The sequence below is a fragment of the Anomaloglossus baeobatrachus genome, chromosome 3 (assembly GCF_048569485.1).
Source record: "Anomaloglossus baeobatrachus isolate aAnoBae1 chromosome 3, aAnoBae1.hap1, whole genome shotgun sequence".
Classification (NCBI taxonomy): Eukaryota; Metazoa; Chordata; class Amphibia; order Anura; family Aromobatidae; genus Anomaloglossus; species Anomaloglossus baeobatrachus.
Window position 1 is genome coordinate 301,398,501 of NC_134355.1, and position 26,846 is coordinate 301,425,346.

At 44.0% G+C, this 26,846-nt stretch overlaps 1 protein-coding gene across 4 annotated transcripts in view; it reads right to left on the reverse strand.

Annotated features, from left to right (window-relative positions):
* The window catches only part of LOC142296401 (uncharacterized), a 148,699-nt gene that overhangs the window by 96,367 nt on the left and 25,486 nt on the right, over positions 1-26,846 (reverse strand). For all 4 annotated transcript variants that reach the window (XR_012751631.1, XR_012751630.1, XM_075340002.1 and 1 more), the window contains exon 2: positions 19,792-19,900. Coding sequence is in view for 2 of the 4 variants with exons in the window: in XM_075340002.1 (XP_075196117.1) it covers positions 19,792-19,900 (109 nt within the window). In the remaining 2 variants the exon portion in view is untranslated. The remainder of the gene's footprint in view (positions 1-19,791; positions 19,901-26,846) is intronic.

The following is a 26,846-nucleotide window of genomic DNA, read 5'->3' on the forward strand; positions in this document are numbered from 1 at the left end:
TGCTTCAAACATAAGTACAATTAAACTGATGAATGAGAGTAATGAACAACAGCTAGATGAAAATTTAGGACTTAGTATGTGTGAGATGGAAGGCCACAGCACTGCTCATGTAACTGAGGAACAAACAGATATTACAACAGAAGAACAGCAAAATGATACTTTAGAATTAGATGATCTTGTTGAAGCTGCTTCAAAACACTTTCATATTCATCACATGCGCTGTGTTGTGCACACGCTGCAGCTGGCAATAAGAGAGTCTGCAAGAGGGTCCCCGGTTTCACACATCCGTCTTTTCACCGGTTTGGCGGATGCGGCGCACTCCAGTACAGTGAATACAGTACAGTGGCAGCGCGACAAACGACGGTCACATGCTTTCATGTAACCGGAGCATGTGACCCGGATGTTGTGGCACTGCCACTGTACTGTATCGTACTGTACTGGTGTGCACCACATCCGCCAAACCGGCGAAAAGCCGGATGTGTGAAACTGGGCAGACATGCTGGAAATATGATTGGAAAAGTGAGGAAGTTAGTTATTGCCGCCAGAACCCCTAAAATTGATTCCATCTTGGAGACGTGCTGGGAAAGGGGCAATTGTTGATCAAGCCACTCGGTGAGGCAGCACTTATTTAATGACTGAGCGATTGCTTGAACTAAAATCGTTTCTTATAGATATGGTGAACCCTCAAGTAACCTTAAATGAAGGTCAATGGACACAGGTGGCTGAATTGAAGGAATTGCTTAATCACCCATTTACCGTGACTAAACAACTGCAAGCGGAGTATTTAACTCCTGGCATTTTCATAAGTGAGTGGAAGAACTTGCTATTTTGCCTGTCTCAAAGAGGAGGTTTAATCGCAGACGGCATTTCTGCTTCAATGAAACGGAGAGAGACACAGCTATTGGAAAATAAAATTCTTCTGACAGCTGTTTATGTGGACCCAAGTCATCGTGTACTGCTTGATGATCAACAGCTTGCTAAAGGAAAAGAAGCTTTGAGAGAGGTAGCAGTTAGGATGAGCAGCTACAGGACTGCCAGGTGCAAGAGGACTTGGGGCCTGACAGTGCTACTGCTGCCATATCTTCATCCTCATCAGATGAGTTTAACTTTGCTGCTCCAGGTCATCTAAATACTTGTCAAAGTGTTGCAGCAAGGAAAAAAGATTTCACACCGTCTCCTATAGCAGCAGATTGACCAGATTACAGTAAAAATTCTCACTTGCTAACAAAGAAATAGAAAAATTCAACCGTTCACCAAAACTGACTGTGCATGAGGAAATTCCTTTATACCTCGAAATTGTTAGAGATGTTGCCCATGTGCTTACGGCTTTGGCTCCAACCCAAGTTAGTGTAGAGAGATTGTTCTCTAGCCTTAAAATTATTATTAGGTCAGATTTGAGGTCATCTATGAAGGAGGATCTAATGGAAACAATTTCTTAGAACAAATTCATAGACTGCACAAATGTTATTTACGATACGATACCATAATTTCCCACGGGATCAATAAAGTGCATCACAGCAGCACAGCTTAAATCATAATATGAATTACATAATTGACAAGACAGTAGAGTTGACAGAAGAACATTATACATTAGATTAGGTCATACACAGTGGGTGAACTGAAAGTAGAAGAAATAAAGTAAACATTCACCTTGATGATTTAACACTAATGTTATTGTTGTACATTCCCATAGCAGTTGGCACAAATGATTTCCTATATTTTTCCTTCTTACACCTCAGAAGGATTAGCCGGTTACTGAAGGTGCTCTTCTGTCTCATGAATAGCTCATAATGGATGTGCATTATTCATAATCGCCATACACTTTCAGAGTTGTTCTTCTCTACTATCTCCTCAAAAGAGTCCAGATTTCAACCAACAGCAGAGCTTACCTTCTTGATAAGCTCATTCAGCTTGTTAGCATCAGAGACCCGCACACTACTACCCCAGCATATGAGTGCAAAAAAGATGGCACTTGCCACTACAGACTGGTAGAACATTTCTAACATTTTGCTGCACACATTAAAAGACCTCGGTTTCCTTAGGAAATACAATCTGCTCATCCCCTTCTTGTAGGCCATCTCTGAGTGGCATCTCCGGTCCACTTTGCTATCCAGGTGGACCTCCAAATATTTGTAACTCACCACCTGCTCCACCTCCTGACCAGCAATAGTGACCGGTAAACATTCCATCTTTCTCCTGCTATAGTTGGCCACCAACTCCTTAGTTTTCTTAACATTTAGTTGTAGATAGTTACCATGGCACCAATCCACAAAATTCCACACCACTCTTCTATATTCCTCATCCCCCTGGTCCCCCCTAATACATCCAACAACCACGGAGTCATCCGAGAATTTTTGAAGGTGACAAAAATCAGATTTATACTGAAAGTCTGATGTATACAGTGTGAATAGGAAGGGCGCTAGCACCGCTCCCTGAGGGGCACCTACACTGCTCAATAATCTGCTAGACACAACTGCTCCCATCTGTACAAAACTGTGGCCGATCGGATAGGTAGTCAGTTATCCAATTTCTCATCCCCTCCTGCACATTCATATCAGTCATCTTTTTGTGTAGTAAAAGTGGCTGCAGGGTGTTAAATGCACTAGAGAAATTGAAGAACATCGCTCGCACAGTGGTTCCGTCATTCTCCAAAAATGAATGTACAGTTTGTAACAGAAAAAAAATAGCATCGTCCACCCCCAATCTATGCCGGTAAGCAAACTGTAGGGGATCAATAAAAGCCCTCACCCTCGGACTCAAGTGAGCAAGCACTAATCTTTCCAAGGCCTTCATAGCATGAGATGTTAAGGCTACAGGGCGATAGTCATTTAGGGTTGCAGGAGAAGTAGTTTTGGGTACCAGACAGGAAGTTTTCCATAACACTGGTACCCTCTGTGTTTGTAGACTTCCATTAAATAGGTGTGTAAAGACCGTACACAGCTGGTCTGCACACACTTTAAGGACACGTAGACTGAGTCCATCTGGCCCTGCAGCTTTACCAATGTTAAGTGACAAACTGCCTCCTCACATCATTTTCGGAGAATCTGAAATTAGTCTGCTCATCCTCGAATATCAATGTCAGGGCTGTGGAGTCGGTAAACTAAACCTTCTTGCGCCGACTCCTCAATTTCTCTTGCGCCGACTCCTCAATTTCTCTTGCGCCGACTCCTCAATTTCTCTTGCGCCGACTCCTCAATTTCTCTTGCGCCGACTCCTCAATTTCTCTTGCGCCGACTCCTCAATTTCTCTTGCGCCGACTCCTCAATTTCTCTTGCGCCGACTCCTCAATTTCTCTTGCGCCGACTCCTCAATTTCTCTTGCGCCGACTCCTCAATTTCTCTTGCGCCGACTCCTCAATTTCTCTTGCGCCGACTCCTCAATTTCTCTTGCGCCGACTCCTCAATTTCTCTTGCGCCGACTCCTCAATTTCTCTTGCGCCGACTCCTCAATTTCTCTTGCGCCGACTCCTCAATTTCTCTTGCGCCGACTCCTCAATTTCTCTTGCGCCGACTCCTCAATTTCTCTTGCGCCGACTCCTCAATTTCTCTTGCGCCGACTCCTCAATTTCTCTTGCGCCGACTCCTCAATTTCTCTTGCGCCGACTCCTCAATTTCTCTTGCGCCGACTCCTCAATTTCTCTTGCGCCGACTCCTCAATTTCTCTTGCGCCGACTCCTCAATTTCTCTTGCGCCGACTCCTCAATTTCTCTTGCGCCGACTCCTCAATTTCTCTTGCGCCGACTCCTCAATTTCTCTTGCGCCGACTCCTCAATTTCTCTTGCGCCGACTCAGACATATATTGCTTATAGTTAGGTGAAAAATTTATTGTAATACATGAACATGTGTATGTGAACATTAGACATTTAATAATTTTTATGATACAATAATCAAGATATTTGGATATAACAAAATATATTTATTGGAATTCAACTTTAGAACACAAACTGTAATAAATTGTAAATATGTAATACACTATGTAATATTCAGTAGATTATATATATATATATATATCATATATAATAAGATAGATAGATATCTATCTATGATATATATAATCTACTGTATATTACATAGTGTATTACATATTTACAATTTATTACAGTTTGTGTTCTAAAGTTGAATTCCAATAAATATATTTTATGTTATATCCAAATATCTTGATTATTGTATCAAAAATAATTACCGTATTTTTCGCTTTATAAGACGCACCTGATTATAAGACGCACCCCCAAATTTAGTGAAGGAAGAGACTTTTTTAATGTTAAATGGGGTCCATCTTACAATGCCAGTGTCCCTCTAACAAATCATATAGGGTATATGTCCCTCATAGCCCCCCCATCCTAAAATTAGCCCCCTTAATCTGGATATGACCCCCTTATATTGAATATAGCCCCCTTGTGATGGCACATGTTCCCCTGTGCTGCCTATGGCCCCCTACAGATTGCATACATTCCCCTGTGCTGCCTATGGATTGCATACATTCCCCTGTGCTGCCTATGGTCCCCTATGAATTGCACACGTTCCCGTGTTAGATAGCACCCCCATGCTGCTGCCCATTGCCCCTATGTAGATCGCACAAGTCCCCCTGTATTAGATATTGCCCCCATAGTGCTACCCATGGCCCCTATAGATTGCACAAGTCCCCCTGTGTTAGATATCGCCCCCAGGCTGCTGCCCATAGTAAAATAAAACACTTTCCTTACCTCCTCCAGCGCAGAGCTCCCTCGGTGCTTCTCTTCCTTACTTCCTGGTTCTCAGTGCGGTCATGTGATCTGCATAGCAGCCTTAGATCTCTGCCTGCCTGATCACAGAGGGGCGCAGGGACAAATAATATGCACCGCTCCCCCAGCCCGTCACTGCGGTGCGATTTCAGCACCACCAGAGATGGACAGCGGCTGTGCATATTATATGAGCGGGAGCAGGAGATCAAACGCTGTCGCGCAGCGTTCACCTGCCCCCAGCACAGCGCCCCCACCTCCCCTGGACCCTGCAGTGTACATATATATATACACCCCCCCGTATATTCTGCTTATAAGACGCACCCCCTACTTTCCCCCAAAATTTGGGGGAACAAAAGTGCGTCTTATAAAGCGAAAAATACGGTAAATGTCTAATATTCATTGTACTACAATACATTTTTCACTTAAATATAAGCATTATACAAAATATTTAGTAAAATATTCAGCTCATTCTGCATTGCACTACTGTCCCCAATTTATTATATATTTTAGGAGTCGGAGTCTGTGCATTTTATACCGACTCCACCAAAATGAGCTCCAACTCAGACTCCACAGCCCTGATCAATGTTGCAGAATTTGCACCAGAATCACATCCTCTGTCAGTTGGTGTTACACATGTATTGCTAAATCTATTAAAATACTCTAGTATTTAGTATGTTTTTGTTGAAAACTGTTTTTTTCCACTTACATAGTGTATTACATAGTGTTATAACTATGTAAGTGGCAAAAAACAGTTTTCAACAAAAACATACTAAATAATATTTAGTATATTGCTTATATTTAAGTGAAAAATGTATTGTAGTACAATGTGAACTTCAGACATTTAATCATTTTTATGATACAACAATCAAGATATTTAGATAGAACGTAATATATTTATTGGAATACAACTTTAGAACACAAAAAACTAATAAATTGTAAATATGTAATACAATATGTAATTATATATTATACATGCACACAAGATATATGTAATCTACTGTATATTACATATTGTATAACATTTACAATTTATTACAGTTTGTGTTCTAAAGTTATATTTCAATAAATATATTTTATGTTCCATCTAAATATCTTGATTATTGTATCATAAAAATGATTAATGTCTGATGTTAACATTGTACTACAATACATTTTTCACTTAACTATAAAGCAATATATGAGGGAGTCGGAGTCGTGGAGTCGGTGCAAGGGAAATTGAGGAGTCGGAGTCGAAGGTTTGGCTTACCGACTCCACAGCCCTGCATGAAATTCCCACGTCTACTTTACAGCAGCATAATATTTTAAACACTTTTTTTTATTAAGAAAATAGAATGGTTAAAATTTTTTCAGCAATTTCAGATCATACAATTTGTTGTGCATTTTCTCCAGAGGACAGCCATGTTTGGGCGCACGTCAGGGCTCGGAAGGGAAGAAGTACCATTTGACTTTTGGAGCTCAAAATTGGCTGGTATAGACGGCAGATGCCATTTTGCATTTAAAGTCCCTGATGTAAAAAAAAAAAAAAAAAAAGTAAAAAAAAAAAGTAAAAAGTAAAAAAAAAAAAAAAGAAGTTTAAAATGAACAAAAAATAAAAACACCTAAAAAGTTCAAGTCACCCCCCCTTTCGCCCCATTGAAAATTAAAGGGTTAAAAAAAAACAAAAAAAAAAAAAAACACGTTTGGCATTGCCACATTCAGAAATGCCCAATCAAAATATAAAATCAATTAATCTGATCGGTAAACGGCGTAGCAGCAAAAAAATCTAAACGCCAAAATTACGTTTTTTGGTTGCCACAAATTTTGCGCAAAATGCAATAACACGAGATCAAAACTTAGCAGCTGCGCAAAAATGATACCATTAAAAACATCAGCTCAAGATGCAAAAAATAAGCCATCACAGCTATAGATCCCGAAAAATGAGAACGCTACAGATCGTGGAAAATGGCGCAAAATGTATGTCACTTTTTTCGGAGAAAATTCTAATTTTTTTTTTAAATTCATTAGATAAAAGGTAAACCTATACATGTTTGATGTCTACTAAGTCACACTGACCTCAGGCATCACATCAACACATCAGTTTTACCATATAGTGAACACAGTGAAAAAAAATATCTCAAAAACAATAGTGCTATCGCACTTTTTTTGCAATTTTTCCCGCATTTGGAATTTGCCGTTTTCCAGTACACTACATGGTAAAACCTATGGTTTCATTCAAAAGTACAGCTCGGTTCTGCAACAAACAAGCCCTCAGATGACCATATTGACTGAAAAATAAAAAAAAAAAATTAAAAAAAAAGTTAAGTCTCGGAAAAATGGCAAAAAAAAAAAAAATATGTAAAGCGAAAATCCTACCTACAATTCTAAAATAGAAAGTCCACAGGTTTCCAACATCCAATTTAAAAAAAAAAAATATTTTGTTTTATTTTCTGCTCTAATGAATAGAAGATCAAAAAAAATATATTAGTTAGGGGCAGGTGGAGAAGAGTACGGTAAGTTTGAGAACTTTCAGGCTTTACAAAACTCCTTCCAGTCAAAGCCTGTTTTTCCCTTCATGACCAGGCCAAATATTTCCAATCTGACCACTGTCACTTTACGCTGTACTCTGGGCTGCCTCCATATATCCCTGTAACCTTGAAATTGTTTTTCGTGACACATTGTACTTTATGTTCATGGTAAATTTAGGTTGGTATGATTTGCCCATATGTAAAAACATATTGGAAATTAAAACAAAGTTCTTAATTTTCCAACTATTAATTTTTGTATTCCTCTACAACAAATCGTTAAAGGGAACCTGTCACCACTTTTTTGGGCCTATAAGCTGTGGCCACCACCACCGGGCTCTTATATACAGCATTCTAACATGCTTTATATAAGAGCCCAGGGCGTTGTGTAAAACGTAAAAAAAAAAAAAAAAATCACTTTATAATACTTACCTAATGGTTGCACGGTTGGCCATGTGGGCGTCTCCGTTGCCGACTCTTTCAGCCATCTTCGCCCTCTTTCTGAAGCCTGTGTGCATGACGCGTCTACTTCATACACGCTCGCCGATCCTGCGCAGGCACACTACAATGCTTTGATCCGCCCTGTTCAGGGCAGATCAAAGTGCGCCTGCTCAGGACCTCAATGCCGGCGAGTGTGTATGATGTCGGATGCGTCATGCACCGCGGCTTCAGAAGATGGGAGGATGAAGATGGCCGAAAGAGGCTGCGCCGGCACCGGATAACGGAGACGCCCATATGGTCAACCACGCGACCGTTACGTTAAGTATTATATAGTATTTTTTATGTTCTCACAGCGGCCTGGGCTCTTATATACAGCATGTTAGAATGCTGTATATAAGAGCCCAGTGGTGGTGGTTGCAGCTTATAGGGTAAAAAAGTGGTGACAGGTTCCCTTTAACAAATAAAAATTACCCATATGTCTACTTTAGATCAGCGTCATTTTTTAAATTTCTTTTTTATTAGGATGTAATAAGGATTCAAAGTTTAGTAGCAATTTTTCAGGAATACATGCCAGCCTAGTGCCCAATGCATTGTGCCCAGCTTGAGTTTCTGAAAACTAATACCCAATAAATTAAGAGTGTTCTCTCAGCAACAAGCAGCTATAGAATCTGAGTGTGGTCTCCTTTTTTGTAGGTTGATATTCATTTTTTAGAAATACCATTTTGGGGTAAATAACATTTTGGTTCCCTTTAAAGGCTTGGTTCACACCTCTCAAGTGCTTTAGGAGGTGCACTTATACCAGTTGTCTAAGGGTATGTTCACATGTTGAGGTTTTTGTTCTGCACCAAAAACCAGAGTGGTGGCAGGAAAAACATGCATTTATATTGCAGAGTTTTTACTTGTGTTTTTCCCCCATTTATGTAAATGGGCAAAAAAAAGAAGAGGAAAAAAAAAAAAACAAACAAACCAGGGTGTACTTGGGAAAAATAAAAAATCTCATTGATGTAGGTACTATAAACCAGCATATTTTACACACCAAAACCAAGTGTGAACATATCCTCCTAAATCCGCAAAGTCCATGATTTAGACAACCATTCACTTTAAGAAGACAGTCATTTAAGCTGGACTCAATGTAGCCTTTGTTCGGCCATGATTTTTTTTTTCCCTTTTTAGGAGGTGCACAAAAGTCACCAGGAATTTCATGCACGCCTAAAAAGATGGGACACCGCTGGAAAAAAGACCACATGGAGTCCAAAGTAACTTAGTCATTTCAGGCTACTTTCACACATCCGGTTTTTTGCTCTGCGGCACAATACGGCGTTCTGCAGAAAAACCGCAACCGTTTTTTTGACGCCGGTTGCGTTTTTTTTTGCATAGACTTACATTACTGCCGTATTGTGCCGCAGGGGCTTGCGTTCGGTCCGGTTTTTGCTGCATGCGTCAGATTTAGCCGATGCCGCATCGAACGTTCCCTGCAACGTTTTTTGCTCCGGCAAAAAACACCGCATCGCGCCGCATCCGGCCGCTGCGGCACATTTTTCAATGCATACCTATGGAGGCCGGATGCGGCGCGATGCGGAAAAAAAAACGCATCCGGTCGCCGCATGCGTTTTTTTTTCCACTGCGCATGCTCAGTAGCATGCCACAACCGGAAAAAAACGGACGGGCCGCATGTAAAAACTTATGCAAAGGATGCGGTGTTTTCGCCGCATCCGTTGCATAGTTTTCACAGCCGGATTGAGCCGCAGTGCTCAAACCAGATGTGTGAAAGTAGCCTCAGTGAATGGTTCCATCTGGTACCTTTTTTTTTTTTTTTTTTTTTGAAATGTAGACATCAACCCTGGTGGAAGTGCTCAATGTAAAGCACAGGATAAATGTGTATCAGGGCTTATACTGATTTTAGGAGGCAGAATGATCAAAAATAGCAGTTCAAATAGTTGTTTTACTATTTACTATGTCAGTCCAGTTACTGCTATACCAGATTTATATTAGTTTGTTATGTTTAGCTACTTTTTAGACACTTTTTTTGTGGTCGTTAAGTGCAGGAGCTCTACTGCTGGTTAACCCCTTCACCCCCGGCCACTAAAACACCCTAATGACCGGGCCATTTTTTGCAATTCTGACCAGTGTCACTTTGACAGGTTATAACTCTGGAACGCTTCAACGGATCCTGGCGATTCTGACATTGTTTTTTCGTGACATATTGTACTTCATGTCAGTGGTAAATTTAGGCCGATATTTTTTGCGTTTGTGAAAATTTAGGAAATTTGGCGAAAATTTTGAAAATTTCGCAAATTTCAAACTTTGAAAATTTATGCCCATAAATCTGAGAGATATGTCACACAAAATAGTTACTAAATAACATTTCCCACATGTCTACTTTACATCAGCGCAATTTTCGAAACAAATTTTTTTTCCGTTAGGAAGTTAGAAGGGGTCAAAGGTCATCAGCAAATTCTCATTTTTCCAACAAAATTTACAAAATAATTTTTTTAGGGACCACATCACATTTGAAGTGACTTTGAGAGGCCGAGGTGACAGAAAATACCCAAAAGTGACCCCATTCTAAAAACTACACCCCTCACACTGCTCAAAACCACATCCAATAAGATTATTAACCCTTTAGGTGCTTCACAGGAACCAAAGCAATGTGGAAGGAAAAAATGAAAATTTTACTTTTTAACACAAAAATGTTACTTTAGCCATAAAATTTTCATTTTTACAAGGAAGAAAAGAGAAAGTACACAATACAATTTATTGTGCATTTTCTCCTGAGTACGCTGATACCCCATATGTGGTAAAAATCAATTGTTTGGGCGCACGGCAGAGCTCGGAAGGGAAGGAGCGCCATTTGAATTTTTGAACGCAAAATTAGCTGCACTCATTAGCGGACGCCATGTCGGGTTTGAAGACCCCCTGAGGTGCCTAAACAATGGAGCTCCCCCATAAGTGACCCCATTTTGGAAACTAGAGGCCTCAAATAATTTTTCTAGATGTTTGGTGAGCACTTTGAACCCCTGGGGGCTTCACAAAAGTTTATAGCGTTGAGCCGTGAAAAGAAAAAAAATTTTTTTTACCACAAAACGGTTGCTTCAACTAGGTAGCTTTTTTTTTTCACAAGGGTAACAGGAAAAAATGCACCATAAAATGTATTGTGCATTTTCTCCTGAGTACGCAGATACCTCATATGTGGTGGAAATCAAATGTTTGGACACACAGCAGTGCTCGGAAGGCAAGGAGCGCCATTTGAATTTTTGAGTGCAAAATTAGCTGCACCTGTTAGCGGACGCCATGTCGGGTTTGAAGACCCCCTGAGGTGCCTAAACAATGGAGCTCCCCCACAAGTGACCCCATTTTGGAAACTAGAGGCCTCAAATAATTTTTCTAGATGTTTGGTGAGCACTTTGAACCCCTGGGGGCTTCACAAAAGTTTATAGCGTTGAGCCGTGAAAAGAAAAAAAATTTTTTTTACCACAAAACGGTTGCTTCAACTAGGTAGCTTTTTTTTTCACAAGGCTATCAGGAAAAAATGCACCATAAAATGTATTGTGCATTTTCTCCTGAGTACGCAGATACCTCATATGTGGTGGAAAGTAATTGTTTGGGCGCATGGCGGGGCTAAGAAGAGAAGGAGCGCCATTTGACAGCAAAATTGGTTGGAATCATTAGCGGACGCCATGTCACGTTTGGAGACCCCCTATGGTGCCTAAACAGTGGAGCTCCCCCACAAGTGACACCATTTTGGAAACTAGAGCCCTCAAATATTTTTTCTAGATGTTTGGTGAGCACTTTGAACACCTGGGGGCTTCACAGAAGTTTATAGCGTTGAGCCGTGAAAAGAATTTTTTTTTTTTTTTACCACAAAATGGTTGCTTCAACTAGGTAGCTTTTTTTTTCACAAGGGTAACAGGAAAAAATGCACCATAAAATGTATTGTGCATTTTCTCCTGAGTACGCAGATACCTCATATGTGGTGGAAAGTAATTGTTTGAGCGCATGGCGGGGCTCAGAAGAGAAGGAGCGCCATTTGACTTTTCAAACGCAGTGCACTGATCGGCCGCTGCAGGACGCACGGTCGGATGCGATAAAAAAAAGCGTCGGGGATACGTAAAAAAAAAAAAAGTCACGCCAAAAATTGACCATGGATGCAGATACGTTATCTGCATCCCTAATCAGCGCTCGGCGGGACGCACGGACGGATGCGATACAAAAAGCGTCGGGGATACGGAAAAAAAAGTCACGCCAAAAATTGAGCAGGGATGCCGATCCGTTATCTGCATCCCTGATCTGCGCTCGGCGGGACGCACGGACGGATGCGATACAAAAAGCGTCGCGAATACGGAAAAAAGTCACGCCAAAAATTGAGCAGGGATGCCGATCCGTTATCTGCATCCCTGATCAGCGCTCGGCGGGACGCACGGACGGATGCGATACAAAAAGCGTCGTGAATACGGAAAAAAAAGTCACGCCAAAAATTGACCATGGATGCCGATCCGTTATCTGCATCCCTGATCAGCGCTTGGCGGGACGCACGGACGGATGCGATACAAAAAGCGTCGGGGATACGGAAAAAAAAGTCACGCCAAAAATTGAGCAGGGATGCCGATCCGTTATCTGCATCCCTGATCAGCGCTTGGCGGGACGCACGGACGGATGAGGTGTAAAAATGGACAGGGGATACGGAAAAAAAAAAAAAAAGTTATACTCACAGTACCCAGAGGACTAGCAGGAGGATCACTGACCAGAAGAGCTGCAGAGGAATAGATGGCAGAGAGATGGACAGCTTTACAGGAGCAGCAGGCAGATCAGCAGAATGCCCAGGAAGGACCCAGCGATGGACGCAGATGTGATCAGGCCGGTGAAGACAGGTAAGAGGACGTCGGGGGAGAGCAGAGGGGGACGGGGGGGGGGAGAGCAGAGGGGGGGGTGAGAGCAGAGGGGGGGGAGCAGAGGGGGAGGGGGGGGAGAGCAGAGGGAGAGGGGGGGAGAGCAGAGGGGGAGACCGGAGAGGGAGCTGCAGAAGCAGAATAGAAATAATGGGGGAGGCAGTCAGATCGCAGGGGGAGCGGATCGGGATGTCGGGGGGGGGGGGGGGGTGGTTGGGGGGAGCAGATCGCGGGGGGGGCACGGCAGGGGCTATCACGGCAGCGCGCAGGGGCACCACGGGAGCGCGCACGGGCTGCAAAGTGAGCACAGTACTCACTTTGCAGCAGCAGCGGTGGTAGCAGATCGGGATGCCGGGGGGGCAGATCGGGGCGTAGGGGGGCAGATCGGGGCGTAGGGGGGCAGATCGGGGGGGGGGCACGGGCAGGGGCCTTCACGGGAGCGCGCAGGGGCCTTCACGGGAGCGCGCAGGGGCCTTCACGGGAGCGCGCAGGGAGCGGAATACTTACCATTAGAGCTGCAGCGGCGGAGACATCAGAGGCGGCGGCGGCAGCAGCAGCGGTGGCGTGGTACCAAAAGTACCAGCCACTCCACGCTGCAGCCATGTTGGGGGAGGGCTCGCAGGCCAGCACAGGCCTGGGGAGGGCGGCCACCGGCAGATCAGACCGCCCCACTGCACACTGATTGGAGCGATTGCGCGTCATAGCACGATCGCTCCAATCAGTGCTGCAGGGGCTGGGGGCGGCATGTTTGAGGTCCACCTATGATATGCTGCAGCAGCTGCGGCATCTCATAGCTGGATCTCACAGGATCGCACTAATTCGGGCATTATTTTTGCCGAAATTAGTGCGATCGATGTGGTTGGCGGTTCAGATTTGAACAGCCAATCACATCGATCGTCGATAGGGGGTGGCGATGCCACCCCCCCTGGGGTCAAGCAAAGGTCCCCTGCTGTAAGAAACAGCAGGGGACATCATTTGAAAGCCGTTGCTATGGCCACGGCAATCAAATGAAGTTTAGGCCGTAAAATTACGTCCCTGGTCGTTAAGTCACGTTAAAATAGGACGTAATTTTACGGCCCGCGGTCGTGAAGGGGTTAAGCATAGCTACTAGTGGTGATTATATTGGCACAGCTGCTGTGTCAGTTATCACTACGAGTTAACTACATAAATTTGTGGGAACAACTTCCTGATCATGATATACTTGTATGTTGAATGTCAGGAAGAGGTTAAAATGAGGATCATTTCAAACAGTTCCTATGAACTTACAGACACAGGTTTGCCTAGTAGACCACATAGGCATCTCCTCATATGCAATAGAAAAATGTCATGGTGTATATGCCAACAATTGATACATTTAGCACAACACTGACTATAGGCCAATTCTTCAATCAGGATTAGACTCAAGTCTTGGAGCAACATGTCTAAGACTAAAGGGTGCTTTACACGTTGCGACATCACCCGCCCCAGTCGTTCCAGCTATATGTGGTGATCACTGCCGTAGCGAACATTATTGCTACGGCAGCGTCACACACACATACCTGGTCAGCGACGTCGCTGTGACCACCGAACAATCCCTTCAAGGGAGAGGTGCGCTCAGCGTCATAGCGGCGTCACTAAGCGGCCGGCCAATAGAAGCGGAGGGGCGGAGATGAGCGGGACGCAACTTCCCGCCCACTTCCTTCCTTCCGCATTGCCGGTGGACGCGGGTAAGGAGATGTTCGCTGTTCCTGCGGCGTCACACATAGCGATGTGTGATGCCGCAGGAGCGACGAACAACATCGTACCTGTGGCAGCAGCGATATTAAGTAAATGAACGATGTGTAAACGAGCAACGATTTTTCACGTTTTTGCACTCGATCGTCGCTCATTTGTGTCACACGCTGTGATATCGCTAACGGCGCCGGATGTGTGTCACTAACGACGTGACCCCGACGATATATCGTTAGCGATGTCGCAGCGTGTAAAGCACCCTTAAGGCTGCTTTCACACATCAGTTTTTCGTAGTCAGGCACAATCAGGCGAAAAGCAGATAAAATGGATCAGACGCCGGATCTGTTTTATTCCCCATTAACTTGTATTAGCGCTGGATGGTTTTGCGTTGCATGCGGCGTCCACCAGATTGGGCGAAATTTCTTCATCCGGCTGCCGGAAAGGACGCAGCATGGAACGTTTTTTGTCTCAGGCAAAAAAACGGACCACCAGTGCCGTCCGGCATATTGTATAATGGAAGCCTATGGGCGCCGGATCCGTCGTAATCCAGCATATAACTGAATTCAACGACGGATCCGGTTTTTTGAACTTAACATGCCCAGCATCACAACAAATCCGTAAAAAAACGGCAGTAACGCATGGAAAAAACTGATGCGACGGATCGTTTTTTTGATGGATCGTGCCTGATTACAAAAAACTGGTGTGAAAGTAGCCTTACCAATGCGCGCACATCTTAACTTTAGTGCATCTTTTGGGCTGCCTGTACATCAGAGAATTAAATCTACCCCAGTCAGTCAAGCTTTCTACCATACATTAAAGTGACTTTGATGTGCGACAGTAGGTCGTGGCCTCTTTCCCAGGTCCTGCTCACTTTTCAAAAAAGTACCGAGCCACTGCAATAAATCTTACAATGTTCACATTTTTATATCCCAAACTGAAAAGGGGATGGGAAATTGCCTCCATACTGTTTGATTTTAGTTTGAGATATTGGTCTGCCCAGGAGCTAAGGACACAAATCAGTAAGATATTTTTTATCCTTCGAGAAGATTTACTTTTGATGCACTTAGGAGTAAAACATGTTGGGGCAAGGTGTATAGTTTTAACCCCTTAAGGACGAAGCCAGTTTTGTACTTAATGCCCAGGCCATTTTTTGCAATTTTGACCAGTGTCACTTTATAAGGTTTTAACTCTGGAACGCTTCAATGGATCCCAGTGATTCTGAGATTGTTTTTTCGTGACATATTGGGCTTCATGTTAGAGGTAAATTTAGGATGATATTTTTTTATTTTATTTGTGAAAAAATCTGAAATTTGACAAAAAAAAATTTAAAAATTTTGCAAGTTTCAAACTTTTAATTTTTATGCCCATAAACCGGAGAGTTATGTCACACAAAATAGTTAATAAATAACATTTCCCACATGTCTACTTTAGATCAGCGCAATTTTTGAAACAAAATTTTTTGGGGTTAGGAAGTTAGAAGGGTTCAAAGTTCATCAGCAATTTCCCATTTTTTCAACAAAATTTACAAAACCATTTTTTTAGGGACCACATCACATTTGAAGTGACTTTGAGAGGCCTGGGTGACAGAAAATACCCAAAAGTGACACCATTCTAAAAACTGCACCCCTCAAGGTACTCAAAACCACATTCAAGAAGTTTATTAACCCTTCAGGTGCTTCACAGGAACTAAAGTAATATGGAATGAAAAAAAATAAAAATTAACATTTTACCTAAAAATGTTACTTTAGCACTAATTTTCTTACTTTTTCAAGAGGTAACACCAAAAATTGGACCTCACACTTTGTTACCCACTTTCTTGTGAGCGCGCCGATACCCCACATGTGGTCAGAAACCTTTGTTTGGGTAAATGGGAGAGCTCGGAATGAAAGGAGCAATATTTGAATTTTGGAAAGCAAAGTTGGCTGAAACAGATTGCGGGCACCATGTTGCTTTTACAGATCCCCTAAGGTACCTAAACAGCAGGAACCCCCCTCAAGTGACCCCATTTTGGAAACTAGACCCCTTAAGGCTTCTATCGAGGGGTATACTGAGCATTTTGGGCCCACAGGTACTTCACAGATTTTGATAACGTTACTTTGTCATATTGAAAATTGTAATTTTTTTCTCAAAAATGTTGCTTTAGCATCAATTCTCTCACTTTTTCAAGAGGTAATTCCAAAAATTTGACCCAAATCTTTGTTACCCACTTTTTTATGAGCGCGGTGATACCCCATATGTGGTCTGAAACCTTTGTTTGGACAAATGGGAGGGCTTGGAACGAAAGGAGCAATATTTGAATTTTGGAAAGGAAATTTGGCTGAAAAAGATTGCGGGCACCATGTTGCATTTGGAGGACCCCTAAGGTACGTAAACAGCAAAAAACCACCACAAGTGACCCCATATTGGAAACTAGGACTCTCAAGGAATTTATCTAGATGTTTGGTGAGTACCCTGAACCCCCAGGTGCTTCACAGAAGTTTATAACGTTGAGCCATGAAAATAAAAAAATAAAATTTTACCACAAAATTGTTACTTCAACCAGGTAGCTTTTTTTTCACAAGGGTAACAGGAAAAAAATCACCATGAAATGTATTCTGCAATTTCTCCTGAGTTTGGTGATATCTTATATGTGGTGGAAATCAACTGTTTGGGCACACGGCAGGTCTTGGAAGGGAAGGAGTGCAATTTGACTGAACATTTGGCTGGAATAATTAGTGGACGCTATGTCGCATTTGGAAAGCCCCTAAAGTGCCTAAACAGTGGAGGCCCCCCACAAGTGACCCCATTCTGGAATCAAGAAACCTCAAGGCTTTTATCTAGGTGTATATTGAGCATTTTGAATCCACGAATACTTCACAGAATCTGATAAGCTTAGGTTGCCATATTGAAAATTTTCATTTTTTTCACAAAAATGTTTCTTTAGCATCACATTTCTCACTTTTTCAAGAGGCAACAACAAAACGTGGACCCCACAGGTTGTTATCCAATTTCTTGTGAGCGCAGGGATACCCCATATGTGGCCAAAAACCTCTGTTTGGATATATGGGAGGGCTTGGAATGGAAGGAGCACCATTTGAATTTTGGAAAAGTTGAAATAAATTGCGCGCACCATGTCACATTAGCAGGGCCTCTTGGGTACCTATACATTAGAAACCCCCCACAAGTGACTATTTTGGAAACTGGACCCCTCAAGGATTTTATTCAGAAGTATAGTAAGCATTTTGAATCCACAGGTACTTCACAAAAATGTTGCTGTAGCAACAAATGTCTCACTTTTAGGCTATGTGGCCATGATCCAGCGACACGGCGTCTAGTACACAGTGTCAGCCTTCCTGCAGAGATGCGAGTTGTCCACGGGAGAACGCAGCTGCCCATGCCCACGATTTGGGTTCAGGCTGCTGTGGAGCTCTATACTACCTGCAGAGAACACTCTCGTCTCCGCAGCATAAATTGACATGCTGAGGCTTGGGAAGCTGCGCCACAGGTCGGTTTATGCTGCGGAGAAAAGAAGCACAGTGGGCATGGGATCTCCAAAAATCCTTCCACTGTGCATCTACTGCACAACGCAGCGTTATGGACGCAGGGAAAACACTCAGCGTCCAAACCACTGCAAAACCTGATTGTGGGCACACAGCCTAAAAAGCGTCAATGGATGAATGGATGTCAAATATATATAACGTCCCACCCCCCTGCATATTCTAAGCTGGCGCCCTTTAGTGCCTTTCATGTGGCACTAAAGGGTGCCTAGCCTTGTATTTAGCCCAAAAAGAAAAAAAAATAATTAAAATAAATGACGTGGGGGTCCCCCCTATTTTTGATAGCCAGCTAGGGTAAAGCAGACAGCTGTAGCCTGCAAACCACAGCTGACAGCTTCACCTTGGCTGGTGATCAATTTGGAGGGCTCCCCAAGCTGTTTTTTTTTTTTAATTATTTATAAATAAATAATTAAAAAAAACAAAACAAACGTGGGGTCCCCCCAAATTAGATCACCAGCCAAGGTGAAGCTGACAGCTGGGGTCTGGTATTCTCAGGATGGGAAGAGCCATGGTTATTGGACTCTTCCCAGCCTAAAAATAGCAGGCCGCAGCCGCCCCAGAAGTGGCGCATCCATTAGATGCGACAATCCTGGCGCTTCGCCCCAGCTCATCCCGCGCCCTGGTGCGTTGGCAAACGGGGTAATAAATGGGGTTGATACCAGGTGTGTAATGTTACCTGGCATCAAGCCCAGCAATTAGTTATGTCACGGCGTCTATCAGATACCCGACATAACTAATTGACAGTAATAAAAAAAAAAAAAAAAAATTGACAACAAAAAAAAAAATTTGAAAAAAAACACTCCCCAAAACATTCCCTGATTAGCCAATTTATTGAAAAGAAAAAAAAATCCGCTGTAATCCATTTGGACGTCCCACGTCGACTCTGGACCTTCTAGAATATGGGGGACACGTTCAGGGAACGTATCCCCCATTTTCTAGGCGTGAGGACCCTCCATTTGACGAGAGTGGGTGCAATGAATCTGCACCCACTCTCCCTGGGTCACAACTGCAAAGTGCCGAGCAGCAGCAGCAGCCAGCGTCCTGAACACAGGAAGCTGTCAGCTGCTCTGCACATGTGACCGGCGTCTGCTGTGAAGGAGCCGGAGGAGGGGGCCGCGGTGGATCAGCGCTCCGACAGGTATGTATGACACCGGGGAACACCGGGGGAGATAGGGGGGGGACTTGGCAGGGCCTGGGGAGCAGGTTTCTGTCGCATGTTATGGCACATGCGACAGAAACCATAGGAAAGGGGGAAATGCGGCCGGCGCGCTGCTGTGAGCGCCGGTGCGCGCGGCCATCTTGGATTTTTGGGAGGGGGTTGGGGGTCGGGGGGGGCACTTTGGGGATACCGAGGGGACCGGAGGGAACCGGGAAAAAGATTTATCTCCCATCTGACATGTTTGATCATGCCAGATGGGAGATAAATCATTTTTTACCGGCGCGGTCATTTACTGTAACCTGATCATCGGTATACGGTGTATACCGGTCATCAGGTGAGCGGGGACCGGAAAAAACGGCCAGATTCATGATCTCCAGGGTCTCAGCTACCCCCGGCAGCTGAGACCCCGGAAATTTTCTGACTCTGGGGGGCGCTAGACCCTTTTTTCCCGACCGCCGTTAAAAAGCGGCGGTTTGGAAGAAGTACCCTAATTTGTCGCCGTTAAAAGGCGTATCGGCGGTCGTTAAGGGGTTAAAGCAGCCATGATGCTGATAAGAGGTGAATCTCCTGCATATTACCAGGCTTACAACCCACAGCTCTGCGACAGCCATCCGACAGAACTGAATGACCGGCGAGTCGTAGCGGAACAAGTATACTATCCTTCAATGGCTCTCCTCCAAGCAGCATCTTTACATTTTCATCCAATAAATTACATGTAGGTATAGAATGGCAAGGAAGGGGAACTTCTGCTAAAATGCATCCAAACCTAGTGGACATTTAAACTGAATGCTAGTTTTGGTCCCCATTTGCGGCCATGCCACACATCGATGTAACTTACACCAGTTCAGCTGTCTCACAAAACTCGCCATGTTGTTATGTTTGAAGTGTCTGGGCAGGATTTCTTTTGCAAACCTTTCTTCATCCAGCACGATGAAGCTGTTTCCATCCTGAAAGCAAAAGACAAAAAAATAAAAGTCACATAAACATGTTATCAGCATGAGAGAAGGAGACACAGACATCGAGGGAAAAATAAAGGCCCATTCTGTATCAACTAATCTATGTAGCCTAAGATCTGATGTGTCTGATCAACATCACATCACATCGCTTCGCTTTATTCTTACTCAGTGGAACAATAGAAACATCAATGTACTGAAAAATCAATGACAAATCCAGGATATAGTACTGTGAGGGATCTTTCAGATGCCTAAAGGCCCCTTTACACACTGCAACATCGCTAGCGATATCGCTGTAATGTCACCGGTTTTGTGACGTAATAGCGACCTCCCCAGCGATATTGCAGTGTGTGACAAGCACCACAACCTAGCCCCCGCTGTGAGGTTGCCGATTGCTACACATCTCTCAGGAACATTTTTTGGTCCTTTGTTTCCCGCTGCGCAGCAAGCACCGGTGTGCTTGACACAGTTACAACATCGTTAGCGATTTAGAACCCAGCCCGTAGGCGTACTATAGCGTTCCCTTTCCCGCCCCCTTACCTCCAATTGGTGGTCGCTGTTGCGTTCTGATTAAGAACGCACTAGCGATCAACAATCGGAGCTGAGGGGGCGTGTAAAAAGGACACCTAGGTGGCTTCAGCGCCAAACACCACCCGTTAACATAGGTGTGAGTCGTCAAATAGCTGCTGTGTGACACGTCCCCAACACCCAGCGAGGTCGTTCTGCAGGTACGTATCGCTGCTGCGTCGTTGGCCAGATCTGCCTGTTTGACAGCTCACCAGCGACTGTTAGAGACTTTCCAGCGATCCAGGTCAGGTCGGGATCGCTAGAAAGTCTCAGTGTGTAAAGGGGCCTTAAGTGCTGGAGGAGTCTGGAAAGAGATAGCGATGAGGAATAATGGTAGCACATTGAACTGTAGTATTTGTTCATTCACATAGAGCAACTTGTGCTTCCAATTGGGTCAAGAGAATGCAATGTGAATTCTCTTCCCAACGACTCTCCAATGTAAGATTATACCAGATAACACTGGGGAAAAGTTCAATAAAAGCTGCATGCATTATTACCCAGATATCTTAGACTTGATGAGGATTCTTTTACACAATCTAATAAAAAGAGTATTTTAGGAGTCCAGTTCTAAAATGAAAAAGCATGCTAGTCCAGGTGTATTTAGTATCAGCCACCAGCTTGTACTGAGCTCTGTGAGATCTCAGCAGCAGGAGAGATACTGAGAAGCTGCCAGTTCAGCTAGGTGAGCACAGATTGAGTCAAATTTTCATAAAGGTTTATACAGCCAGTAAGAAAGTTTTCACTAAAGGGTGCTTTACACGCTGCGACATCGCTAGCGATCTCGTTAGCGATGTGACACGCCAAATCGCAGATGTGATCTGTCGAGATCGCACATAGGTTGTTTCTAAAGCGCCGGTCACATGTGCGATCTCGGCAGATCGCTACTGCGATCTGGCGTGTCACCGCTAACGAGATCGCTAGCGATGTCACAGCGTGTAAAGCACCCTTTAGTCAAAGATCTACTTAAAGAGGACCGAGCACCAGGATTTTCATACATAAAGTAAAGCCAGTGCTATACTGGTGCCATCATGCTGATTCTAAACATACCTTTAGTTGTAAGATTGGATGTATAGTTTCTGGAATACAGGCAAGTAAAGTTTGTGAAACGCACTGTTATTTGATTGAGAGCAGCTACAGAATATCTAATACGTGGGTCGGGTTTTGATAGTTATTCCCACCCCTGTCTGCTTGCCTGTCCTTCCTCCTTCCCTCCTCACCCTGAAGTAACAGAGACAGGGAGAGGAAGGACAATAAGGAAGACAGGGACAGGAATAACTAGCAAAACCCAACCCACCTATTAGACATTCTGTTGCACCTAGCATTAAATAACAGTGCATTTTACAAACTTTACTTACCTGTATTTCAGAAAAGTATACATCCAATCTCACAACTAAAAATGTATGGATAGAATCAGCATGATAACACCAGTATAGCACTGGCTTTCGTTTATATATGAAAATTCTGGTGGTTGGTCCTCTTTAGTGACCAAGTGATTGCTAGAGCTGAAACCCCTTCTTGTAGGCATGGTCAACCCTAAGATAACACTAAGGGGTACTTTACACGCTGCGACATCGCTACCGATATATCGTTGGGGTCACGTCGTTAGTGAGGCACATCCGGCGCCGGTAGCGACATCGCAGCGTGTAACACTAATGAGCGACGATCAACGATCGCAAAATCGTTCCAAAAACGGTGATCGTTGACATGTCGTTCATTTCCTTAATATTGCTGCTGCCACCGGTACGATGTTGTTAATCATTCCTGCGGCATCACACATCGTCGCTCCCGCGGGGTCACACACACAGCGAATATCTCCTTACCTGCGTCCACCGGCAACGCGGAAGGAAGGAGGTGGGCGGGATGTTACATCCCGCTCATCTCCAGCCCCTCCGCTTCTATTGGCCAGCCGCTTAGCGACGCCGCAGTGACGTCGCTATGACACCAAACGCACCTCCCCCTTGAGGAATTGTTCGGCGGTCACAGCGACGTCACTGCACAGGTATGTGCGTGTGACGCTGCCGTAGCGATAATGTTCGCTACGGCAGTGAGCACCAAATGTTGCACGAGCGACGGGGGTGGAAGCTATCGCGCTCAACATCGCTAGCAATCGCTAGCGATGTCGGAGCGTGTAAAGTACCCCTAAGTGAAGGTCAATGGACACAGGTGGCTGAATTGAAGGAATTGCTTCATCACCCATTTACAGTGACTTAAAAATTACAAGCTGAGGATTTAACTTCCAGCATCTTCATAAAGAAGTGGAACAACTTGCCGTTTTTCCTGTCCTAAAGAAGAGGTTTAACTGCAGTTCGAATTGCTGCTTTAATGAAACGGAGACACTGCTATTAGAAATTAAAATTCTTCTGGCAGCTTTTCATGTGGACCCAAGTCATCGTATATCACTGCATGATCAACAGCTTACTAAAGGAAAAGAGCTCTGCCAGGTAGCGGTTAGGATGAGCGGCAACAAAACAGCCAAGAACAAAAGGAATTGTGTCATCCAAGCCTACTGGTGCGATATCTTCAGCCCTATCCGATGAGGAATTGTGTCATTCAGTGCTAAGGCGCCCTATCTTCAGCCTAATCAGATGAGCCTAATTTTGAAAAATATTTGGATGACATGGCACAGCAAAGCGCTGCTGCAGGGAAAAAGATTTTACTCCCATTGCAAACAAATTGACCATATTCAATTTCTCACTTGCTCTCAAGGAAGTAGGAGAGTTCAACCATTCATCAAAACTGACTGTATGATGCAATTCCTTGATACACTGATTATTGTTACACCCCATGCGCATGCTGCACCTCTTTTGCTGTGTTTTTGGGTGCAGTTTGTGGCACAAAACTGCATGCATTTCTTTCCCCAGTAAAGTCTATAAGATTTCAGTATTGCGACACACACACACACACACAGGCCTGGGATTGATCCCTGGTATCTGGCTGGATGGCAGTCTCCATATACAATGCCTTGCAAGAGTTTTCGGCCCCCTTGAATTTTTCAACCTTCTCCCACATTTCGGGCTTCAAACATAAAAATTTTAATATTATGGTGAAGAATCAACAACAAGTGGGACACAATTGTGAAGTTGAATGAAATTTATTGCTTATTTTAAACTTTTTTAAAAGATAATAAACTGAAAATTGGTGCATGCAATATTATACTTTCAGTGCAGCAACCTCACTCCAGAAGTTCATTGAGGATCTCTGAATGATCCAATGTTGTCCTAAATGACTGATGATGATAAATATAAGCCACCTGTGTGTAATCAAGCCTCCGTATAAATGCACCTGAACTGTGATAGTCTCAGGGTTCTGTTTAAGGCTCTGTGCGCACTAGTGCGTTTTACCCGCGGAAATTTCTTGAGAAATGTCTGCAATCTTTGTGCAGACATTTCCCAGCAAATTCTATGAGATAAAAAAAATAGCTGTGCGCACTGTGCGGATTTTTCTCAAGAAATTTCCTTGAGAAGAATTGAGAAAATTTCTTGAGAAAATGAGCATGTCAATTCTTTTCCACAGGTACCCTGCGGATTTCGGCAGTACAGCTTGCAAAATCCGCAGGGAACCACCCGCAGGAAAATCGCGGCAAATTCGCGCCTATTCCGTGGCTAATCCGCATGCGGATTTGGTGCGGATTTTTTCCGGAGGTCCGGAAATCTTTCACTCCCAGAAGTTTCTCAAGAAATTTTCTTGAGAAAATTCACATTTCTAGTGCGCACATAGCCTAAAGCGCAGATAGCATCATGAAGACCAAGGAACACAACAGGCAGGTCCGTGATACTGTTGTGGAGAAGTTTAAAGCTGGATTTGGTTACAAAAAGATTCCCAAAACTTTAAACATCCCAAGAAGCACTGTGCAAGCGATCATATTGAAATGGAAGGAGTATCATACCACTTCAAATCTACCAAGACCCGACCGTCCCTCAAACATTTCATGCCAAACAACGAGAAGACTGATCAGAGATGCAGCCAAGAGCAAAATTACCTGGTCTCATGGATGTTTAACATAGGAGCTTAGCTAAGTGAGTTCTTTGGTTTTTTTCTAAAATCAGTTGTTGCAATTTTTTTTTTATCTTAAATATGTTGATCACTACTCAGACAATCCCTTATCAAGCTGAATATTTGCTCCCGGTAAAATAAGACACATACTCCCTCAGGGGCCGGCACCATGGCAGTGGTGTTGGCACCAGGCCTTAAGTGAAGTTATGTCTTTGGACAAATTAGGCTACTTTCACACATCAGGTTTTTTTCCATCAGGCACAATCCGGAGAAAAACGGGTAAAACTGATCCGGTACCGCATCAGTTTTATCCCCATAGATTTGCATTGTTACCGGATTGTGCCTGATGGCTTTGCGTTGCATCCGTTTTTTTTCCGGATGCAGCAAACTTCATTAAAAGCGGCGGTAGGAGGCAACGTATCTTGTAACTTTTTTTGTCCGGCAAAAAAAAAAACGCATCGCGCTGCATCCTGCCGCTGCGGCGCATTTTTCAATGCATGCCTATGGACGCCGTATGCGGTAAAAAAAAAAAAAAAAAAATCAGGCCGCCGTATGCGGTTTCATCCACTGCGCATGCTCAGTAGTATGCCGCAACCGGAAAAAAAATGGATGGGCCGCATGTAAAAACTTATGCAAAGAATGCACTGCTCAAACCGGATGTGTGAAAGTAGCCTTAAACATCAAGAGGACATCAGAGCTGCGTCTGCCCTCTCCCTTCTTATTGGCGTTTGATAAGTTCAATAAGGTGGGGAGTAGTTATGGGCAGACTCGCCAATAACCGGGACAGGCAGATTTATAAAAAAAAAAATCCGGTATCAGGCAGAATTCAATACAAGTCTATGGGGACCAAAATCTGGCAATTAAAAATGGTGGTAGAAGGAATAGGAGAACGTACTTCAAACTCGAGTCTCATGCATGGCTGTAACTGCTCCCGCAGCTGCTCTTTCCCTTCCGGGGCCATGCATTATCTTCATTCTGTGATTGGCCGCAGTCAGATGTACCCACAGCCTGAGTGTTAGCTGACTGCTTCCAATCACAGACGCTATGTGCATCTACTGTGGTATAAAAATAACTAAATATTTGACGTAGGGTCCCCCCATATTATGATACCAGCACAGATTAAGCATATGGCTATAGACTGCAGACCAAAGCTGTGCACTTTTCTTCGCTGTGTATCAAAATAAAAAGGAACCGCATGCGTATTTAATTATTTAAATAAATATTAGACATAAACAGTGTGTGGTCCTCCCAATTTCAATACCCAGCCAAGATAAAGCTGACAGCTTGGGGCTGGTATTCTCAGGCTGAGGAAGGTCTGTGAATCTGAGTTTACTGAGGTCACAGGTGGAGAACCATGAGAACTTCCGCAAGTAATCTGAGTGATGTCACCGGTAAACACGAGGCTTATTCATTCTTTGCTTGAACCTCACAATGGGCAGTCACGTTGCATGATAGCGCGCTGTGACTTCAGATATGTAGCAGAGCTGACATCGTCGTGGAACTCCATAGTCTGGTTTACGTCAGACCTGCAGGGGTGTTTTGGAGTTGAGTGGTGTATTTTATTTCAAACAAAGGATTGTTTCCATGTTTGTGTTTATTTACTTTTACTTAAAGATTAGTTATTGGTGGGGGAGGGGGGTTTCAGTCGCCTCCCATTACTAATCTAGGGCTTAGGGGCAGTTGTGAGCTACCATTAACCCCTTATTACCCCGACTGCCAACGCACCAGGGTAATCGGAAACCGCCGGATAAAGCACTGGGATTGCCACATCTAATGGATGCAACAATCCTGGGTAGCTGCAGGCTGCTATTTTAAGGTTGGGGGGGGGGGGGGGGGGGAGGCCCAATAAGCATGGGTCTCCCCTGCCTGAGAATACCAGCCCCCACCTGTCGCGCTTTATCACGGCTGGGTATCAAAATTTGAGGGGGGGGGGGGGTTGCAGAAACCACACAGTTTGGGGTTTTTTTCCCAATTACTAAGAAAAAAAGAAAAAAAAACACAAAAGAAAAGCCACATGCAGTTCAATATTTTGATATACAGCCCCGATAAGCACACGGCTGGGGGCTGCAGCCTGTAGCTGTATGCTTTATCTGTGCTGGGTATCGTAATATGAGGGACCCTCTACGCCAATTTTTTTTTTTTTTTTTTTACTGTACGATGGACCTGCAGAAAGGATCTGTGACTAGTTGCAGTCAGACACTGTCACACAGGCTGGGGGCACGTCTGACTGCACCCAATCAAAGATGCCAGGACTGCCGGTCGGCAGGTAAAGCAGTTCATATGGCTGAACAATAATGAGCAGCCCTGGAATTGAAGGAGATGCCGTGGGAGCAGTGTACAGCCATGATGGAGCTTCGGTAAGTATAGAGCGATCGCTTCC